Here is a 23,010-nt window from a genome sequence, read left to right as displayed (position 1 = left end):
AGAAGGATTGTATTTTTATTTGTGTTTTGTTTTAAAGAAACTTTAGAGCTGAAGAAGGAGAAGATCAGACTCATCAGCTGTGGTGAAGCACATGCGGTTCTTCTGGCTTATGGAGGCAAAGTTCTGTTCATGGATGAGTCCAACAGCTGCAGGTATGGTGTGTTTTCATGACATTTTAATGATAAAGATAGCAGTTTAGTGGTATAGTGGTATTGTTATACTGTTATACTATTGTTTACTGTTATAATATTTTGACTATAATCTAGCAGTTTAGCATGTTCTCCTCATGTCTATATTTCCCCCCACCTCCCAAAACATACATGATATGGATTGTTTGTACTGAACTAAGTAAGTAAGGGAATAGACTTGTGTGTGATGCCCTGCAATAGATTGGTGTTCTGTCTAGGGTTCGTTCCTGCTTGGAGTCCAGTGTTTCTGAGTGATGCCAGACCAACCAAAATCCTTATCAGAATGAATCATTATTAAAAATTCAGTTGTTGTTAGTGGGTAGCACTGCCGCCTCACAGCAAGAAGGTCCTGGGTTTGATCCCCAGGTGGGGCGGTCCGGGTCCTTTCTGTGTGGAGTTTGCATGTTCTCCCCGTGTCTGGTGGGTTTCCTCCGAGTGCTCCAGTTTCCTCCCACAGTACAAAAAAACATGTATGTGTGTGTATGTGTGTCTGCCCTGCGATGGACTGGCACCCCGTCCAGGGTGTTACTGTGTGCCTTGTGTCCATTGAAAAGCTGGGATAGGCTCCAGCACCGCCCTGCAACCTAATTAGATAAGTGGTTAAGAAAGTGAGTGAGTATAATTTTCTACTGCAACATGTAATGCATGTATAATAAATCTAATGTAAATTATTATTTTAATCTTATTACTATTAATAAAGCACTTCTAAGTATAAGCCAACATACAAACAGAAAAAAAACAAAAAGAAAAAAATTGCAAGGCATGTTGAATGCAAGTTAAGGCCTTTTATCATAACAAAATAGGCCTAGGCACAGGAAAGGACAATCCAAAATGTGCTTAAGATCGCAACAGGCAAAAACTCAAATCCAGACAACGAATATCAAATCCAGACAAGGTCATACACAAAATCCTCTGAAAAAAAACACTAATTATAAGCCCTAGAAAAACTACTGAAACCTCTCATTGGTCTGCAAACGCAAAGATAAATGTTGTATCAACATGTTTTTTTCTATTATATTTTAACTAAAAAGAACTATTGTGAGATTTATATCCACTTGTCCTGTTTGCATTACACAGGAGAGCCCCCCCCCCCCCCCCCCCCTTCCCGGTGAGTTACTTTTTACTTAAAGTAATTTTACTCGTACTTAAGTAAAAATTCATTAAAGTAATAGTATTGTTACTTGAGTACAATATTTTAGTACTCTTTCCAGTTCCACTGCTCCTCCCAGCTGGGCCCTGCTGATCACAGTTACTGCTGCTTTAACTCACACATGCGTTTACTTTTTTCATTGTAAGAGAGCTGAAGTTTTACTTTCACTTTCCTTTCTCTCTAAATCTCTCACAGCTCAGAATCACTGATCAGGTTCCTCACAGAGACTCTCCTGCTCTCTCCTTCTCTCTCCTGCTCTCTCCTTCTCTCTCCGGCATCATGATGTGCTTTTGGGGAGAAGAGATCCGACCGGCGGGGTTCGGTTTGGTGAAGGCTGACAGTGTAAATCTCACCGAGACTGGAATCGGCTTCATTTCTCCCAAATCCTCAATCAGAGGGGTGTGTGAGGGGAAAGATCAGATATTATTTATTCGTGGGGAAGGAATCGTATCAGTTCTGAAACTGAACACCGGGGCAAACTGCAGATCTGCTAAACTCAGTATGTAACGATCAGAATAATCACTATAAAACAATGTGCTTTGTATAGAAGGATTGTATTTTTATTTGTGTTTTGTTTTAAAGAAACTTTAGAGCTGAAGAAGGAGAAGATCAGACTCATCAGCTGTGGTGAAGCACATGCGGTTCTTCTGGCTTATGGAGGCAAAGTTCTGTTCATGGATGAGTCCAACAGCTGCAGGTATGGTGTGTTTTCATGACATTTTAATGATAAAGATAGCAGTTTAGTGGTATAGTGGTATTGTTATACTGTTATACTATTGTTTACTGTTATAATATTTTGACTATAATCTAGCAGTTTAGCATGTTCTCCTCATGTCTATATTTCCCCCCACCTCCCAAAACATACATGATATGGATTGTTTGTACTGAACTAAGTAAGTAAGGGAATAGACTTGTGTGTGATGCCCTGCAATAGATTGGTGTTCTGTCTAGGGTTCGTTCCTGCTTGGAGTCCAGTGTTTCTGAGTGATGCCAGACCAACCAAAATCCTTATCAGAATGAATCATTATTAAAAATTCAGTTGTTGTTAGTGGGTAGCACTGCCGCCTCACAGCAAGAAGGTCCTGGGTTTGATCCCCAGGTGGGGCGGTCCGGGTCCTTTCTGTGTGGAGTTTGCATGTTCTCCCCGTGTCTGGTGGGTTTCCTCCGAGTGCTCCAGTTTCCTCCCACAGTACAAAAAAACATGTATGTGTGTGTATGTGTGTCTGCCCTGCGATGGACTGGCACCCCGTCCAGGGTGTTACTGTGTGCCTTGTGTCCATTGAAAAGCTGGGATAGGCTCCAGCACCGCCCTGCAACCTAATTAGATAAGTGGTTAAGAAAGTGAGTGAGTATAATTTTCTACTGCAACATGTAATGCATGTATAATAAATCTAATGTAAATTATTATTTTAATCTTATTACTATTAATAAAGCACTTCTAAGTATAAGCCAACATACAAACAGAAAAAAAACAAAAAGAAAAAAATTGCAAGGCATGTTGAATGCAAGTTAAGGCCTTTTATCATAACAAAATAGGCCTAGGCACAGGAAAGGACAATCCAAAATGTGCTTAAGATCGCAACAGGCAAAAACTCAAATCCAGACAACGAATATCAAATCCAGACAAGGTCATACACAAAATCCTCTGAAAAAAAACACTAATTATAAGCCCTAGAAAAACTACTGAAACCTCTCATTGGTCTGCAAACGCAAAGCGGTTTAAATATTTAAATTTTCAGCATTTATCAGACGCTTTTATTCAAAGCGACTTACACAATGAGCGGAACACGATGAGCAATTGAGGGTTAAGGGCCTTGCTCAGGGACCCAACAGTGGCAACTTGGTGGTGGCGGGGCTTGAACCGGCAACCTTCTGTTTACTAGTCTAGTACCTTAACCACTGAGCTATCACTGGCCCACACACAAAATACACAGAAAACAAGGCAGGTATAAGACAGAACAGGCACAGGTAATCAATGGAAATGAAAACAAGTGCAAAACAAGGCTAAACAGCAGGGACTGAAAAAAGGTGGGAAACAAAATCTGATACAGAGCAGTATGAGCAGTAACAGTAAACACTGCCACATCACCCCACTGCTGCCACATCACCCCACTGCTACGTTCTCTTCACTGGTTTCCTGTAGCTGCTCGCATTCAGTTTAAAACATTGATGCTCACCTACAAAGCCAAAAATGGACCAGCCCCAAGTTACCTTTAAGGTCTAATCAAACCCCGCTCTGTACCACGCAACCTCCGAGCCACTAGTCTCGCTCGACTTGATCCTCCATCCAGGACTCGAGGAAGACAAGCATCAAGGCTCTTCTCTGTACTGGCACCCAAGTGGTGGACCAAACTTCCTCTGTCCATCCGAACTTCTGAGTCTCTTGCTGTCTTTAAAAGATGATTAAAAACCTTCATCACCTTTTTACCAAGCACTTGAGCTGACATGTACTTATTTATTTACTAATACTAACACTTTGGTTCTAACAGAGTTTCAGCAGATTTGTGCTATTGTCTACACTAGAGCAAGTAATGTTCACTATGGAAGCTCTTCTGTATGTCTGTATGCTCTTCTGTAAATATAAATAATACTATAAACTTTTGAAAACACTAAATGTACTTTAATGTTGTTTGTTTGTAGAGATGTTATTATAATTATTTTTTACCACAGGCCTATCAAAGAGCTCTGCAACAGGACTGTGATCCAGGTTGCATGTGGAAACCAGCACTCCATGGCACTGACCAATGGTATCAATTTTTACATCATTCTTTAAATGAACTATTAAGAAAGCATTTCAGCTGATTCACTGTCTAGCCTGAATTTCACTGAGCAGCTTCATTGTATTTTGTAAACAGTGGTTTCTGGCTCTGCGCTACACAGACTGGGATCTTTCCAGATTTCCTGAATGTTCACAATATTTTGTACAGTAGATTATGAAAATGTTGTAAATTATAAAAAAAAAAATGCAAAGCTGAGAATCACTAGTTAGAGTAAACTGGATATTTCCCAGGTGTTGAATGTAAAAAGTGTTACACTTTAGCCTGACTAAACATAGTGTTATGAAATACACAGATCAGCCGTAACATTAAAACCACCCCCTACTTTCTACACTTAATGTGCATTTTATCAGCTCCACTTACCATATAGAAGTACTTTGAAGTTCTACAATTATTGACTGTGGTCCATCTGTTTCTCTACATACTGTTTTAGCCTGCTTTCACCCTGTTCTTCAATGGTCAGGACCCCCACAAAACCACCACAGAGCAGGTATTATTTGGGTGGTGGATCATTCTCAGTGCTGCAGTGACACTGACATGGTGGTGGTGTGTTAGTGTGTGTTGTGCTGGTATGAGTGGATCAGACACAGCAGCGCTGCTGCAGTTTTTAAATACTGGGTCCACTCACTGTCCACTCTATTAGACACTCCTACCTAGTTGGTCCACCTTGTAGATGTAAAGTCTGAGACGATCGCTCTGCTATTGCTGCTGTTTGAGTCGGTCATCTTCTAGACCTTCATCAGTGGTGCTGTTGGCTGGATATATTTTTGGTTGGTGGACTATTCTCAGTCCAGCAGTGACAGTGAGATGTTTAAAAAAAAAAATCTCCATCACCGCTGCTGTGTCTGATCCACTCATACCAGCACAACACACACTAACACACCACCACCATGTCAGTGTCACTGCAGTGCTGAAACTGCACCTAAATAATACCTTCTCTGTGGGGGTCCTGACCACTAAAGAAAGGCATGAAACAGGGCTAACAAAGCATGCAGAGAAACAGATGGACTACAGTCAGTAATTGTGGTAAGTGGAGCTGATAAAATGGACAATGTGTGTAGAAAAAAGGAGGTGGTTTTAATTTTATGGCTGATCAGTGTATAATCTAATGATGCTGCCTCTACTCCTCTCAGATGGTCAGTTGTTTCTGTGGGGTCAGAACACGAATGGTCAGCTGGGTTTGGGAAAGGATGAGCCGAAGTCTCTGGCTCCTCAACCACTCAAGTCTTTATGTGGTATTCCACTGGCTCAGATCAGCGCTGGAGGAGATCACAGCTTTGCCCTGTCTCTCTCCGGGGCTGTGTTTGGCTGGGGCAAGAACAGCACTGGGCAGCTCGGCTTGGGACACACAGAGGGTAAGTACTCGTATCCTAGTTTTATTAAAGTATATTTAGTCAAGATCTCATACCAAGAGGAGCATACAGGGTTGCACTGATAGCTTGAAAGTGGATTGAATAGATGATGTTCACTAAAGAATCTGACTTTACAGACGTGTACAGTCCAACCTGTGTTAGTAGTCTGAGCCACAAGAAAACTGTTTCCATATCCTGTGGTGAAGATCACACTGCTACACTATCAAAGGTACCAGGGCTGTAATTTATTGTGTACTGTTGATACTTTACCACTGTAAAATAATTAAAAATGTTTTTATGATGATTATTTTTTATTATCTTTTTAGGGAGGAACTGTTTTCACATTTGGAGCTGGTCATTATGGGCAGCTTGGACATAACTCCTTCAGAAATGAACTTCAACCTCGTGTGGTTGCAGAACTCTGGGGTGTAAAAGTGTCCCAAATAGCCTGTGGAAGGTAGATTTTTATTCACATGTTTAGGAAAGTAATTGCCTCCTTCCTGATTGCCTCGGGTATTGCATTACCAAGTCTATTTCAAAATGGGCAGTATCATTACACATCTGGCACAGCTGGGGTGTGGGTGTGGTATAGTAGAGTCCTGGGAAACTAGGATAAATTCCTAAAGCAGTGGCGTAACTAGGAGCTCATGGGCCCCAGTGCAAAAAAAAAATTGGCCCCCCTCAACAAATGTCATATACAGTATATATACTGTATATATATATATATATATGCAGCCAATGGGGGGGCAGTGAGGTCGGTTGAGTTCATGTCGTGGAGGGCCCCAGTGCGCCACTGTTGGGCTATTAAGCAAGACCCTTAACACAATTAATTGTTTAGATTGTATAATGTAAGTCGCTTTGGTCAAATGCGACTGCTAAATGCCGTAAATGTAAAGAGTTTGGCATATTCTTCCAGTGTCCACATACTGTATGTTTCCGCATTCTCTGGTTTCCTTCCACCTCCCAAAAATATGACCAAAATGAATGAACTGATCGAAATTACTCCTAGAAATAAATAAATGAGTGAATGGATTGGTGCCCTGTTGGGATGTAATGCAGTTGTTCTGGGTAAGCACATGAATAAATGAATGTTTTAAAAACAAATTAAGTAGAAAGTATAGATTTTACTTTTAAGATGTAGTATATAATTAAAAATGATTGTTTGTTACAAATTTCATTGTAAATCATCTTTATGTTTTCATTTAATGACATCTTTTTTTTTTAATGCATTTTCTCCCCTTGTTCTCCCCTTTTAAGTGCGTCCAATTGCCTGATTGCATCACGCTTCCTCTCCGCCTGTGCCGATCCCTGCTTTGACCGAGGAGATCGAAGCTAACCCACGTCCCCTCCGACACGTGGGCAGCAAGCCATATGCATCTTGCCACCCACACATTGACGAGTGTTGTGCCACCTAGCGTTGTGTATGGAGAGACCCACCCTAAGAGCACTCCTTCCTCATCTCTGTGTAGGCGCCTCAAATCAGCCAGCAGAGGTCATAATTGCACCAGTATGACAGACCCTATCCGGGAGAGACACTATCCGGCTTAGTCCTGCCCATCTGAACAACAGGCCAATCGTTGTTCATGTGGCCGCTCAGCCTCAGCCGGCAAGGCAGAGCTGAGATTTGATACGATGTATTCGAGATCCTTAAATTAAGTTTCCTTAAATTCTAGGTATTACACTCTAGCACTAGTTAAATCATCAAAAATGATCTACTCGTTTGGATGTGGAGAGCAAGGACAGCTGGGAAACGGACAGAGGACCAATCAGTGTGTACCAATTCCAGTCCACCTGCCATCAGGTAATTCTTATTATGTGGTCAACATTTTATTACTTCTTTTAACTGGATACAAACTTAAAATTAATGCAAAATTAACTTTAAATTCTTAGGAATTATATCAAATGATGACCACACTGTTGAGAACATAAGTGCTGGAGGAAATCATTCCTTTGTGTTGAGCTCTTCTCAGGTAAGATGTAGCTTTACTGATCAAATTAATAGATATCTTGTATTATTGACCCTTGACTTACGAATTTAATTGGTTCTGAAGGGCTGTTCTTAAGTCAAAATATTTGTTAGTTAAACCTATTTTTCCCATAAAAAATAATGTAAATAGAATTAATCCGTGTCAGACCTCCCAACCCCCCCTTACCCCATAACCTCTCTAATGTCTTAAATTATCTTTTTTGTTATAAATACAAGTATATTTTCCCCTAAATCTTAAATTATAGAATAGACATTCCTGTAATAAACAATAATAAACAACAATACACAGTAGTACTGTACATAAACACACACCACATTTCAGTACAGTACGTGTGCTGTACCATACACCATAATACATTTCCTTCTTATTATATAAAATGTATCTACCAGAAACAACAATAACTCTCATATTTCTCTAGTATTTCCTTCTTTATTTCAGTAATGTTGTATTTTGTAGGTGTAATTGCACGAAAGAAAGAATACTTTACTGAGCCGAATTCCTTCTTCTCTCTCACTCACTGTCCCCTCTGTCTGATACACAGTGACACCTATTGGCAGGACTAATTATACAACACAACAAATAGTAATAGATTTGTTCATTTTTTCACCACTGTGCTTTCTCTGTACATTCTTTGGGGACATTTTAATATTGAATTTTACAAACTATAAAGAAAACACAGAAAAAAAACACTGTCTACTGTCCGAATGTTTGCTCACTGTATATATACGTATATATATATATATATATATATATATATATATATATATATAGAGAGAGAGAGAGAGAGAGAGAGAGAGAGAGAGAAAGAGAGAGAGACGGTCAGTCAACTTGTTCATGGCGTCACGTGTTTCGTGAATTTTGGTTTGTAATCCGAAATTTGTTCGGACGTTAAGTTGAAAAAGATCATTCGTAACCCAAAATGTTTGCATGGTAAACGGTTCATAACTCAAGGGTCTACTGTACACACGCTCTAATATTCATGTCTGCAGCAAGTTCCAAGATTCCATCACTCAAATTGTAATCAACACTGAATGATTGTTCAGACACTGAAAAAGTCAAATAATTCAGTTTTAAAAGTGATTATCCAAAACTACAGCCGTGAAACCAGACAGGACATACACATACACATTCAGTGGTTGTTTTTTCTAATTCTGAGATTTCCCAGAATTTACCTATATTTTTCTATTCTGTTATGCACTGTAGATGGTGAAATATCTAAAATCATTGCATCTTAGCTCATCAAGAACTAGAACTTTCCTGGATGCTCTTTTGAAACCCAAGAATAAAAGATTCATCTGGTTGAGCTGTTGTTTTAAATGTTTTAACTTTTTTTTTTAAGTATGTTTAATAATTCATCAAATTGTAAAACTTAAACATTTACACAAACAGTGACCACTACACATTCTTTACATATTCGAAAGCCAATATACTGTATATGTTTTTGTATCTACATACATTTCTATAGCCAGGTGGCACGGTGGCTAATTGGGTAGCACTGTCGCCTCACATCAAGAAGGTCCTGGGTTCGATCCCCAGGTGGGGCGGTCCTGGTCCTTTCTGTGTGGAGTTTGCATGTTCTCCCAGTGTCTGTGTGGGTTTCTTCCAGGTGCTCTGGTTTCCTCCCACAGTGTAAAAACATGCAGCCAGGCTAATTGGAGACACTGAATTGTCCTATAGGTACCTGGCGGCTAGGATGCATAAACATTGTAGTGCCGGTCCCAAGCCCGGATAAATAGGGAGGGTTGTGTCAGGAAGGGCATCTGGCGTAAAAACTGTGTCAACTTTAGTTTTGTAATGTAGACTTGGAAGCAAAAGAAAAAGGGTATTACAATACTTATGGTGACAATGACTGAGTAAGACCAAAATTAGCCTAGAGGAAGTTAACAGATAGTTCGACATCTATTACATTTCTTTAGCATCCTAATATAATAATTGTTGATTAACTCCTCTTAATTATCCTTTCAAAGAAGATAGTCGAGATTCTATAACCAATATAGTCCAAAAAATGTGTCCAACGTTTTAAACTACAACAGTCTTGGTCCTATATTACTGCTAACCTAACTGTTTTGGAAAGTGTTGCAGGGTTTTAGAATGAGTATATATTTACAGAAAAACAGTAAAATAGGTTTGATGAACTAAGTTGTATTTGCATTGAATGTACAAATCACTGCATTTTGATGTTATTAGCATTGTAAACAATGCATTTATATTTGGCTTACAGGAATCTAAGAATAGCTCGGAGCCTAACCACAAGGAAGGAATTGTGATGTTGGAAGGCCGAATGATTGACCGATGGATTTCCAACTGTGATTCAGACCAGTGGACGACAATCAAAAAGTAAGTGCTCATGAGAAATTGTTACATGACAGACTTGAGATTTCATTCAAAGCACTACACCAGCCCAATGGCTGGCCGACAGTTGTGACTTTCATATGTCTCACCTTTTGTGTATAATATGATGACAAAGACATTTAGTCATTTAAAACAGATGCACCTCTTCCTCATTTAACCTAAGCAAGCAAAGTGGTCCAGTTAGACGCCTCACTCATGCTACCAGAGAACAAGTGTTGCTCACTCACTCACTCACTTTCTTAACCTCTTATCCAGTCAGCTTTTCAATTAGCTCAAGGCACACAGTAACACCCTGGACGGGGTGCCAGTCCATCGCAGGGCAGACACGCACCCATTCACCTATGGGGCAATTTAGTGTCTCCAATTAACCTGACTTCATGTTTTTGGACTGTGGGAAACCCATGCAAACCAGTGTTACATAATTTGAATTCTTTTTCAAGCATGTGTTTGGTGCTATAAACTAACTCCTGTATTGCTGGACAAACCTTAATAGTCTCAGATACTGGATCTGGATCTTTTTTTAACAGTCTGCCAGCTAAGGATAACAGCCATGATACACAACCTGCTTTCTTATGTGTATACAAAGGCTTGTTTGAAAGAGGGTAAATTAAGGGTCTGGTCTTAAGCCAAGATCTGCACCCACTGTATTGTGGTACTTTAGGCAACCTGTGAAATTATCAGTAAATAATCCATAATACATTTTCAGAGGTAAATGACACCCTTTTAGTTGCTCATCATTTTGCAAGAGTCATTCATTCATTCATTATCTGTTTTACCACCGCTTTTCACACACACACATACATTCAGGAGGAAATCAAACCCAGGGGCTTCCTGCTGTGAGGCGACCATGCTACCCACCAACCACACTACCTATTTTTAGTAGATATATGTAAAACATGCATCCAAAGTGTATTTTAATGCACTTTTTACAGCACATGACAAACGAAATGTTGCATGAGAACATCTGAACTTCTAAGCGTAGTTAAAGGGTTGGTTTCACAGACAGGGATTAAGCTTAGTCCTAGACTACACAGCATTTTGAATGGAGATTCTCCATTTAAAGCAAAATGTAGTCCTGGACTAGCCCTAATCCCTGTCTGGGAAACCAACCCAAAATGTATTAACACTTCTTTCTCTTGTAGTGAAATAAAGGATGTGTTCTCATCCGTGGCATGTTTAAATGGCAGTTTCATTAACACAAGGTAACTGGGCAATACACAGTGGTCTATATTCCTAAAAAATAATGTGAAATTTTACTGATATGCCCTTTTCATTTTTACTATTTGTAGTTGTGATAGACACTACCAAACATCCTCACATTTCTCTGGTCTGGACTTGGACTCTGTAAGAGCTGCTTTTGAGCAGATAGCACAGAAGGAGAAAGTTTTACAGGAGGTAAAGCAACACAAAGTCATAAGACATAAAGAGTTACATAAAGTCACATATGAAAGGAAAAACTTCAGACTTATATTTACATATATGTTAGCTTGACTGTGATTATGCAAAACACATCAGTTTTTTACTTACACTCAAAATTGTAAGATACACCTGCTGTATACCGTTGAGATCAGATGTTTAAATACACATACAAGGAACGTGTCATTGCTTTGGAATTTAAATTATTCCTGCTGTTTTTATTTCCTCCTATGACAATGATTGGAACACGTGTTTGTTTCTACCCAGATGGGACCATTCAAATGACCAAATGTACTGTGTATTCTGATCCACTGTTACTTATTGCTACTTATTTTTATAAATGTAATGGCATAGAAAGACCTCCTGCTGATTAATCACAATTTATAACTTTTCTGTTTCAATATAAATAGATCTAGCTGCATAAAAACAGTGGTCTGTTTGCCAAGATTGTAATGAAGAGGCAAACGTCTTATGTTCTAAACATCCAAGTTTGTCAATCTTAAGCCAAGATGAAATTTGTCCAGATAGTCAAAAAGAATATTTAGGATTAAATAATTAGATTAAATTAGATGTTAAACATATACATTCAAGAAAAAAAATCATGAGAAGCACAAGAGTTTATTACTACATCAGAATCCAGACATTAATAGAATAAAAACTAATGTACATTGCAGTAGTAGTTACAGATTTCTATTACATTTGTGATTAAAAAGTAAATGTTTTATTCATTCTGTCACAAAAAAGAATCATAACCCTGCCAGGATCTACTGCGTTCGCGCTCTCCCCTGATTAGGGACAGTGGTAGCCTAGTGGGTAGAGCTTTGGGCTATCAACTGGAAGATTGGCGGTTCAAATCCAGGCTCTGCTATGCAGCCACTGTTGGGTCCTTGGGCAAGGCCCCTAACCCTCTCTGCTCCAGGGGCGCCATATGATGGCTGAACCTGCGCTCTGACCCCAACTTTCAAACAAGCTGTGATATGCGAAGAAAGTACATTGTACTGTACACCTGTATATGTATATATGACAAATAAAGTATATATATCTATCTTATTTAATACTTTTTCTGCACTTACAGCTGCACGTCTTCATGTATACCCATCTACAAGCCTTATACATGAGTTTTGGCAGTTTATCCCATTCTTAGTAGCAGATCCTCTCAAACTCTCAAGTTCAAAGAGTTTGAATTCCAATTCATCAGACCAGAGAATCATTTTCCTCCAAGCAGACTGTCATATAGCTTTTATTTAACAGTGGCCATTAAAGTTCATGCTGGGCGCTTAGATCTGTACTTGCTTTTGCACAGCTTTGATAAACAATGACCTCTGTGTTTTACAAGCTTAAATACTGAAATGTCATTAAATACACTGTAAACATTTATATTTTGGTGTAATTTCAGAGAACTACTGGTCCGAACTTCCTGACTGCTTCCTTAAGACCTTGATTAAGCTATTTCATGATATAGCTGCAATGCTGCTAAATGATATACCAGATGATTTTAAACAAAACAAATGCACAAGAACATATCTAAAGAGATCTGTACAAGTTCTCCAAATGATCTATCAGGTAAAATAATATGATTAAATATAAAATTATTCAAAAACTAGATGTATAAATGACATGTAAAAATATTAATGTATTTTAATGTGTAAAACATACATTAATACACCCACCACCTTAGTTTCTAATTATTCACTTACCTTATTTACTTACCTTCACTCATTTCTAAATTTTAGGTACATCTGCCAGATAAGTGCACAATCTAGGTATACAGTTACTGATCTGTTAACTCTGAACCTGTTGTAGACCCAACTATATCACCTATATAACTCCTGTATAGAGGTTAATTGGAAATACAGAATAAAAGTTAGAGATTATGCACAGTTGCTGGGCGAGGTCAGAGGAGAATGGTTTGTAGGATGACAGTAGGCTAAGTTAATTGAAATAACCACTTTTTACAAATGTAAAAAGCAGAAGATCATCTCAAACACACCGCATTAGACCTGTAGAATAAGCTACAAGGGAAGACCAACGAATTCACTGAGGTTTTTCATCCGCCTGATCTGATTAATCTAAAGTTACCATATTATATTATTAAACTTATAAATAAACAGCAACCCTTTAACAAGACAACTAACAAATGCTTTTATAACCAGATAATCTTATTTCCTTCTATTCAGTGTTCAGCCCTAAACATTAACAAAAAAAAGTTTGAATTAGCTGACATATTTGTAGTGTTTTTAGCTTTAATTTACTTGCTCCCATTAGTAGAAACTCCACAGTAAGGTGTGTCTTCTAGTGCTTGCTGAGCAATTTTGACTAAATGCAGAATCCCGGCCAGATGCATTTTTTAGGTCCCAAGAAGAGGACGGCCAGGAAAAAGAGGACGTATGGTCACCCTAATTAATCTCAATTTCTGTAGATGGCAGGCTCAGAATTTGGCATTAACAAAATACATATACTACATCCACATCTGGCTAGAACTACAGATGTACCTAATCAAATGGCTAATAAGTGAAAGTACAAGTAGATGTATCTTTACATTTTATTCTTTATTCCACAGGCTTTATTAAATTGTCAAAGAGAAATCACATTTACTGATTTTATCATTGAAGAGTTCAATAAACTGTTTTCAAAGGTAAACTTTCAATTTTGTTAAATACATTCATACCTTGTTAAATAATATGTACATAATAATTACATTTACAGTGCCTTGAAAGTATGTAGCAACTTTTTTTTAATCACATTGGCATAATTGGCATTAATCAGACACCTCATTTCTTAATAAAGACAAAAAAACAACTATAACTACTACTAAAATAGACAAAACAAAACAAAAAATCACTTCTAATTTCTTAATGATCCCAGATCAGGCAACAGGTCTTTACTTCTGAAAAGCATCTATATAACATGATGCCACCACCACTATATTTTACAGTGGGATGGTTTTACAATTCAAGATTGGAAGTTCCACTGTTAGCCGCTCAGGTGGCGCAGCGGTAAAATCACACGCTGGAACCAGAGCTGGGATCTTGAATACATCGTATCAAGTCTCAGCTCTGCCTGCCGGCTGGGCTGAGCAGCCACATGCACAATAATTGGCCTGTTGTTCAGATAGGGGTGGGATATAAAAAATCCGGATAGGGGCTCTCTCATAACTAATGCAGTTACGACCTCTGCTGGCAGAGTGAAAGCGCCTGCACAGAGATGAGAAAAGAGTGCGCTGATCAGGGTGTGTCTCTCCGTACACAGGTGTAGGTGTAGGTGACAAAATGCATACAGCTGCTGCCCACTTGTCAGAGACGTGGGTTAGCTTCGTTCTCCTCAATCAGAGTGGGGATTGGCATTGTTGGAGAGGAAAAATGATGCAATCGGACGTCCTAAAATGTAGAAAAAGGGGGGAAAGAGTTTCACTCCTGTCCTTTGTATTACTTAAGTATCACATAAATCAGATAAAGTTTAAAACGCAAAATTATTTAATTCTGTACAGTATAGTGCTGTACTGGTACTTCATTAATTAAATTAGATGCTTTATTGAATACAGTATCCATTTAAAGAAAGCCCTGCATCTATAAGGTAGCCACATACTGTATATGACAATTAAACTGCTCAATGTGACAATTACTGCAATCCAAACTGTAATTAGTGGAATGATTAACATTAGAACAGCTCAAAATTTTGGATCATCCAGGTGTTTTTGCAAATGTCAGATGAATATTGATCTTTCTTCTGGTTAGCTATGTTTTTTTCATGGCTATGAATCTCAATTGGTTCTGTTTTGTTTTGGTATTTAATTCAGGGCAGTTGTAGCCTAGCAGGTAAGGTGCTTGACTAGTTTTTTTGTTTGTTTGTTTATTAGGATTTTAATGTCATGTTTTACACTTTGGTTACATTCATGACAGGAACGGTCCTTACTCATTACACAAGATTCACCAGTGCACAAGGTTATATATGTGAGGTGACAGTGCTACTCACTTAGCCACCGAGCCCTGCTGGACAAGTAATCAAAGATATACAGGGTGTCCACAAAGTCTCTTTATAATTTCAAGATTTTATTTAAAAAAAACAAATGAATAGACAAATCTGTGTAATTTATTACAAAATGAGGAGGTTTTTTTTGCCTTTTTTAATACACCTCTATATGGGCACCATTAGTTGCACTAAGCACATCAAAACAGTGCTTGATTTCTTGTCATGTTCTCTGTAGCATAGCCATTTTTAGGGGTTTATTCAACAGCCTCTCTTTCAACAACAGGGTACCTGAAATACACAAATGCAATGTGATTACAAACTTTGATAATGACTGAGTACATGGGACAAATTTGATTAACATATCTCATCAACTGCCTTTTTAGTAATTTTTTGAAATTGTAAAGAGACTTTGTGGACACCCTGTATAACTTACAGGTTGTCACTGTTGGGCCCTTGAGCGAGGCGCTTAACCATTAATTGCTTAGACAATATACTGTCACAGTACTGTAAGTCACTTTGGATAAAAGAATCTACTAAATGCTAAAAATGTGAATGTATGGTGGCTTCATGAGTACTGATTTTTGAAGTTCCTATTATTTCATTTTATGTATCTTATTATTTCATTTTATGATACTTATTTGTATTTATATAGCACACAATGGTTTATAGAGCTACTAGAAAACTTTACTATATTACTACTATTTACTATATTTTAAATGTGATCGTTCCTGAGTAAGTGTAAAAGTTGCATTGCACATGGCTTAAATTCATAATTTAAAAGTAATTGGTCTCTTTTATTTGTAGTTGTTTGTTACTGTAATTGAATTTGACCTTACTGACTGGACAATAGATGATTACTGGACAGCAGAAGATGAAGGGATGTTGAAAACTGAGAAGCGTACGGTGGGTAACATTACATCCAATACCACTATTAAATGGGTAGGTTGATATTTCAAATAATAAAGGAAACATATTTCAAATAAAACTATTTACCACTGTAAAACATTTGTCTTTTCACAGAAATCTCTAGATTTCCTGATCTCTAGTCCTTGCATCTTTAACCTGGAAGCTAAATGTAGACTTCTAAACAGCAGAGAACTTAATGTATGTATGCCTGTCTTATAGTTAATCTCAGAGCTCCAGTACTGTTGTTTGACACCCACAATGTAACTATAGGCAATATTTAAAATGGAGATCAGACGCACTTCGCTGCTGGAGGACTGTTTCCATCGGCTGAGAATCTCGAACGAGCAAACACTGAAGAATCAACTGCTGGTACGACCTGCTCATACAGATGTATTTTCTCTCATTTTTACCTTTTAACCACCTTCTTGTTTCTACACACTTTGTCCATTTTATCAGCTCCACTTACCACATAGAAGCACTTTGTAGTTCTACAATAACTGACTGTAGTCCATCTGTTTCTCAACATGCTTTGTTACCCCCTTTCATGCTGTTCTTCAATGGTCAGGACCACCACAGAGCAGGTATTATTTAGGTGGTGGATCATGCTCAGCATTGCAGTGACACTGAAATGGTGGTGGTGTGTTAGTGTGTTTTGTGCTGGTATAAGTGGATCAGACACAGCAGCGCTGCTGGAGTTTTTAAACACCTCACTGTCACTGCCGGACTGAGAATAGTCCACCAACCAAAAATATATCCAGCCAACAGCGCCATTGATGAAGGTCCAGAAGATGAGCAACTCAAACAGCAGCAATAGATGAGCGATCGTCTCTGACTTTACATCTACAAGGTGGAGCAACTAGGTAGGAGTGTCTAACAGAGTGGACAGTGAGTGGACACTGTCCTGTGTCCCGCTGCTGTTTCTGATCCACTCATACCAGCACAACACTCACTAACACACCACCACCATGTCAGTGTCACTGCAGTGCTGAGAATGATCCACCACCCAAATAATACCTGCTCTGTGGAGGTCCTGTGGAGGTCCTGACCATTGAAGAACAGGGTGAAAGCAGGTTAAAAAAAGTATGTAGAGAAACAGATGGACTAGTGACGAGTGAAGAAACAAGGAGGTGGTCATAATGTTATAGCTGATCAGTGTATTACCTCATTAATAATTGGAAGTTTCTACAACAAGGTCGAAGAACAATGGCATGGTAGGGGTTCCGTTTGATGGGTGGAGCCTTCCCATGGTAACTTCGTTTACAAAATACCAATACGAAAAGTGGTCACAACCCTACAGTAATAGCCTACTGAGCCTTGTGTCTCCCCCACACCCCCTCCAGCAGCTGTGGGATGCACTGCAGTCAGCATGGCTCCAGATACATGTGACAACCTACCAGGACCTTATTGAGGCACTCCCAGCCCGACTATGTAGTTGTGTTCACCCAGATGAATCAGAGAATGTTTGACTTTGATGCACATACTGTGACAAACTGACCATCCAATATCTGTGGGTTCTGTAAACATACAGGTGGTGTACTGTGAGAACTTCAAAGAGACTGAAGTCAATAAAAAGGACTTTTTTTACAAGGCATGTAAAGAGCTGCTGGCTCCAGAATCAGAAATGTTCATGTACAGCAACGCAGAATCACTGATCTGGTTTCCTTCTGAGGTAAGGCACAAAAGAACTTTAATTTCCACTGTGTATTTAGAATTACACACGGTGGCCAATTTATTGTAAACGACATCTTATGATTACTCACTGGCTTAATCGATAAACCTCCAATACAGGTATAACATTACTGGCATACTGTAAGTGTTTGATACTTTTGCCTGGGAGATACGTTCCTGCAGTCTGTGACATCAGAAAGATAGGAGACCCTAAAACGAGCTGGGAATAATGTAATATGAACAGGAACACCACACTATCGACTGGTACAGCCCACACCCAGCATGGTTCTGTTAGATGGGGCCTGGTCCAAAAAAGGAATGTTATGTTGTGATGGCCAAGAAGTGCTATAACGCTGAGTTCCATGAAAAAGATTAAAGTGTGCTGGCATTCCACACCAGCAGTTCCAGAGAAAAGTTGCTAGCAGAGGAATAGGCAAATATATGCGGAAGAAACCTTGACATATATAGAAACATTTCCATCTGGAGCGAATTAGCGCTTAACAAGGCACAGACTGTCAGTAAAGAGGAACTGACATATCAATCTTCCCTATCCTCACGTCCCATCTGCCGGTCTAATTTAGCAAGGCAGAAGGAAATGATTCTGTATCCGAGCCACCTCGTCGATCTCCACAACAAGTTTAGGAAATGTAAGAGACATTAAAATACATTATTGGTTTAACCATAAGTCTGGGACTGGATCTAAGTGATTCAGTCATACACATGATTAATTGTAAATAAATGCATTAGATATTTAATACATTTTTATTTAACTTTTATTCAGTTATTTCAGTTTTTTCCCATTCAGCCCAGTGTACCAGAAGAAAGATACTTCCTTCTTGGAATCCTGTGTGGTCTGGCGTTTTACAACAACAGCGTAGTAAACTTACCATTTCCTTTAGCTCTGTTTAAGAAACTTCTCGACATCAAGCCTTCCCTACAGGATTTTGCTGAGCTGAGCCCGAGAATTGCACAGTATGTTCTTTTAGCTTTTTAAATAATAGTTTGGGTTAAATTATGATTTATTAAATCTGTGTGTGTGTAATGTTGTGTGATTAGGAGCTTACAGTACGTACTGAACTATCCTGATGACGACGTTGAAAACATGGACATGTATTACACAGTGAGTTTACATTCAGCTTATACTGTAGTTTAACTCAGCAGTGCTGTTAAAGTAAAGTACAGTTATTTTGTATTGATATATTTTTAACTTGCTTAGATTGAGTGGAACAACAATGAGGTGGAACTGGATCCTGATGAGCCTGGAAAACTTGTCACAAGCTCAAACAGGTCAGTCCAATTTAAAAAATATCATTTTATCTAAAACAAAAAAAATAAAATCAGTGGTGGAGCAGGTGGGTGCCACACAGATCTAGGTTGATCATTACTGCTCTGTTTACTGTCATTAAGAAGTTATTTTCCTGTAGATGGACTGGGTACTCTAAATTGACCCTAGGTTGCCCTTACAATCACAGCTATCTGTGTAGCACATGGTGTTCTTGTGTTTGTTGTTGTGTCTCACACCCCCATGTCTAGGATTTGTGTTAACTATTTTAATCTGTCCCTTGAATGCTCATTGGGTCCTTATGTATATAGTTCATTGTCTGCATAGCCCCTTGTCAGTCATGGTGGTTGTTAAACATTATTAACCATGTTTTTTAGACATTTTTGTAATAATGCTGTTTTTGTCATACATCACTGGACGTCCCTCCTACTTATTAAGTTTACTTGTTAAGTGTGTTTCCTTACCCCATCTAAAAATTGCAAGATTTGGTATAACAAGTTTTTGGAGGGTTATGACATATATGACATACAGTATATCATTCATTCATTTTTTTATCCGCTCATCCAATTAGGGTCACGAGTGTTGGGCGTGGGTGCTGGAGCCTATCCCAGCTTTTCAATGGGCGCAAGGCACACAGTAACACCCTGGACGGGACGCCAGTCCATCGCAGGGCAGACACCCATTCACCTATAGGGCAATTCAATGTCTCCAATTAATCTGACTGCATGTTTTTGGACTGTGGGAGGAAACCGGAGCTCACGGAGGAAACCCACACAGACATGGGGAGAACATGCAAACTCCGCACAGAAAGGACCCGGACCGCCCCGCCTGGGGATTGAACCCAGGACCTTTTTGCTGTGAGGCGACAGTGCCACCCACTAAGCCACCATGACATTATAAATAATTGTTTATTTATTGTGGTCATTTCACAACAGACAGCAGTTTGTGGATGCCTATGTGGATTATGTGCTTAATAAATCAGTGGAGAAAGTGTTTGAAGAATTCAAGAGGGGCTTCTATAAAGTGTGTGACCGGGACTTGGTGAAGTTGTTCCGACCAGAGGAGCTCAGGGGGGTGATGCTGGGCACAGAGGAGTACGACTGGCACACACTTAAACAGGTAAATACTTACAATTGACTTTTTTAATGATTGTTTTAATGTAATAAAATGGACATGGTTGTAATAAGCTTGTTTGTTTATTGTGTTGAACAGAATGCTACTTATGAAGGACTGTTCCATAAGGATCATCCAACTATTGTATTATTCTGGGAGCTGTTTGATGAACTGTCAGAACAGGACAAGAAACTTTTCCTCTGTAAGTCTTATTTGATTGTTCTGTTAGTGGAGTTTTGTGTTTCTTCATGTCTTGAGAAGTTTCTTAAATGTCTTCAGATGATTAGCAGGTTTAGGCCACAGTCACAGAGCAGTTATCAAAGTAAATTACACACAAATAGTCATTCAAATAAATACTTGGGTAATAAAATAACATGCTCTAGAAGTTTCTAAAAACTCTGTTTTCTTTCTTGGGCATCTTTGTGGTTGATAAAAAAAAATCACAGGGTTTAGTACCTTAATTTATGATGATTATTTAATACAGTATTTTTTAGCTTTAGATAAAATTCTTTTAACATTTTAAAATGACATCAAAAATTAGTCTAAGCATTGTCATTGTTACTGATTATGTTGTTACAAATTGTACATTCTTTTGTATTCTTAATGAAGTAAAACAAAACTGGATCATTTTTAGGCAGTTATTCATTGTACTTACTGTATGCACATACTGTATGCATATCGTGTGTAAAATCCAAAGCTTTGGCGCATTACCCGGCATTTCTGGGTTAACTTGATCTCCTGCCAGAGCTGAAGGGGCTCCCCAGCTGATGAGATGTGGGTAATGATAGCTTAAATCCAGGGTGTATATATGCTTTGCAGGTAGTTTTAGGTTGTATGTTTAACTATTGTGCATTATAATAAAGCTATTATAATCACCAAGCTTGCCTGCTGTCTGACTCCTGAAAGTGTGAATCATCCATACTAAAACAACTGTTAACGTAGTTAGACTTATATACTGTATAATCTACTCTCAATTTCTGTAGGCGTGTGCACTGTGTAATTTATTACAGTAAACATGTTCTGTAAACTACTAACACCAAGCAATAATCCAATATATAAAATAGATTTGTAAGGTTTTGCTTCTCACAGAGTTCGTTTACTGTGTAATTGGTTTAATTCCAAATTACCCTTTGCTTACAATCATTTGTTCCATAGTTTATTATATGCTGAATGGTGTTTGCTGGTCCATAGTAGATCAACAGTAACATAAAGATATTTCCATCTGCTGTTTTGCAGTGTTCGTGACAGGCTTTGATCGAGTGCCACTTCTGGGTATGACGCATATGAGTATGACGGTGCGACACCTGTATCACTCCACTCAGGATCATCTGCCTCAGGCTCATACCTGCTGTTCCATCCTGGAGCTCCCTTTGTACCAAAGCAAGGAGACATTCAAACAGAAACTTACTGAGGCTCTACATCACAAGAGAGGCTTCTGGCATGAATGAAACCAAAATCGTAGCCATGAATTGCAGGGGAACAAATCGATCAGGAGTGGGAGAGGGGTTATTGGGTTCCGGACAGTCTAAAACATTCCTGCCATACAAAATTTTGCGCATATGTTAATATTGGGGGTGATGCCCCTCCAGTATATATTGTAATAACGGCCTGGAACGGTATATTTACAAAAATAAAAAAGAGAAAATAAATACAAAATGTGCAAGAAAACAACATAATACACCATAAAATTATATATATATATATATATATATATATATATATATATATATATACAGTGTATCACAAAAGTGAGTACACCCCTCACATTTCTGCAAATATTTCATTATATCTTTTCATGGGACAACACTATAGACATGAAACTTGGATATAACTTAGAGTAGTCAGTGTACAGCTTGTATAGCAGTGTAGATTTACTGTCTTCTGAAAATAACTCAACACACAGCCATTAATGTCTAAATAGCTGGCAACATAAGTGAGTACACCCCACAGTGAACATGTCCAAATTGTGCCCAAATGTGTCGTTGTCCCTCCCTGGTGTAATGTGTCAAGGTCCCAGGTGTAAATGGGGAGCAGGGCTGTTAAATTAGGTGTTTTGGGTACAATTCTCTCATACTGGCCACTAGATATTTAACATGGCACCTCATGGCAAAGAACTCTCTGAGGATGTGAGAAATAGAATTGTTGCTCTCCACAAAGATGGCCTGGGCTATAAGAAGATTGCTAACACTCTGAAACTGAGCTACAGCATGGTGGCCAAGGTCATACAGCGGTTTTCCAGGACAGGTTCCACTCGGAACAGGCTTCGCCAGGGTCGACCAAAGAAGTTGAGTCCACGTGTTCAGCGTCATATCCAGAGGTTGGCTTTAAAAAATAGACACATGAGTGCTGCCAGCATTGCTGCAGAGGTTGAAGACGTGGGAGGTCAGCCTGTCAGTGCTCAGACCATACACCGCACACTGCATCAACTCGGTCTGCATGGTCGTCATCCCAGAAGGAAGCTGACGCACAAGAAAGCCCGCAAACAGTTTGCTGAAAACAAGCAGTCCAAGAACATGGATTACTGGAATGCCCTGTGGTCTGACGAGACCAAGATAAACTTGTTTGGCTCAGATGGTGTCCAGCATGTTTGGCGGCGCCCTGGTGAGAAGTACCAAGACATCTGTATCTTGCCTACAGTCAAGCATGGTGGTGGTATCATCATGGTCTTGGGCTGCATGAGTGTTGCTGGCACTGGGGAGCTGCAGTTCATTGTGGGAAACATGAATTCCAACATGTACTGTGACATTCTGAAACAGAGCATGATCCCCTCCCTTCGAAAACTGGGCCTCATGGCAGTTTTCCAACAGGATAACGACCCCAAACCCAACCTCCAAGATGACAACTGCCTT

The 23,010-nt window shown here is 39.0% G+C and overlaps 1 protein-coding gene across 1 annotated transcript; it reads left to right on the top strand.

Moving 5' to 3' along the window:
- Positions 1–1,617: 1,617 nt before the first annotated feature.
- LOC134315305 (probable E3 ubiquitin-protein ligase HERC3) lies at positions 1,618–21,796 on the top strand. The gene is made up of 21 exons (XM_062996394.1): positions 1,618–1,837; positions 1,921–2,035; positions 4,009–4,085; positions 5,249–5,470; positions 5,605–5,696; positions 5,794–5,924; positions 7,141–7,268; positions 7,358–7,437; positions 9,677–9,792; positions 10,950–11,009; positions 11,097–11,217; positions 15,997–16,095; positions 16,213–16,296; positions 16,369–16,467; positions 17,627–17,767; positions 18,572–18,738; positions 18,823–18,886; positions 18,983–19,053; positions 19,984–20,167; positions 20,261–20,363; positions 21,398–21,796. The coding sequence occupies exons 1-21, from the start codon at positions 1,618–1,620 to the stop codon at positions 21,607–21,609; spliced, it is 2,586 nt and encodes an 861-aa protein (XP_062852464.1). The 3' UTR covers positions 21,610–21,796.
- Positions 21,797–23,010: the final 1,214 nt, after the last annotated feature.

The sequence above is a fragment of the Trichomycterus rosablanca genome, chromosome 5, assembly GCF_030014385.1.
Source record: "Trichomycterus rosablanca isolate fTriRos1 chromosome 5, fTriRos1.hap1, whole genome shotgun sequence".
Classification (NCBI taxonomy): domain Eukaryota; kingdom Metazoa; phylum Chordata; class Actinopteri; order Siluriformes; family Trichomycteridae; genus Trichomycterus; species Trichomycterus rosablanca.
Note: the sequence above shows the minus strand (reverse complement) of the source record. Positions and strands in the feature narration are given on the sequence as shown.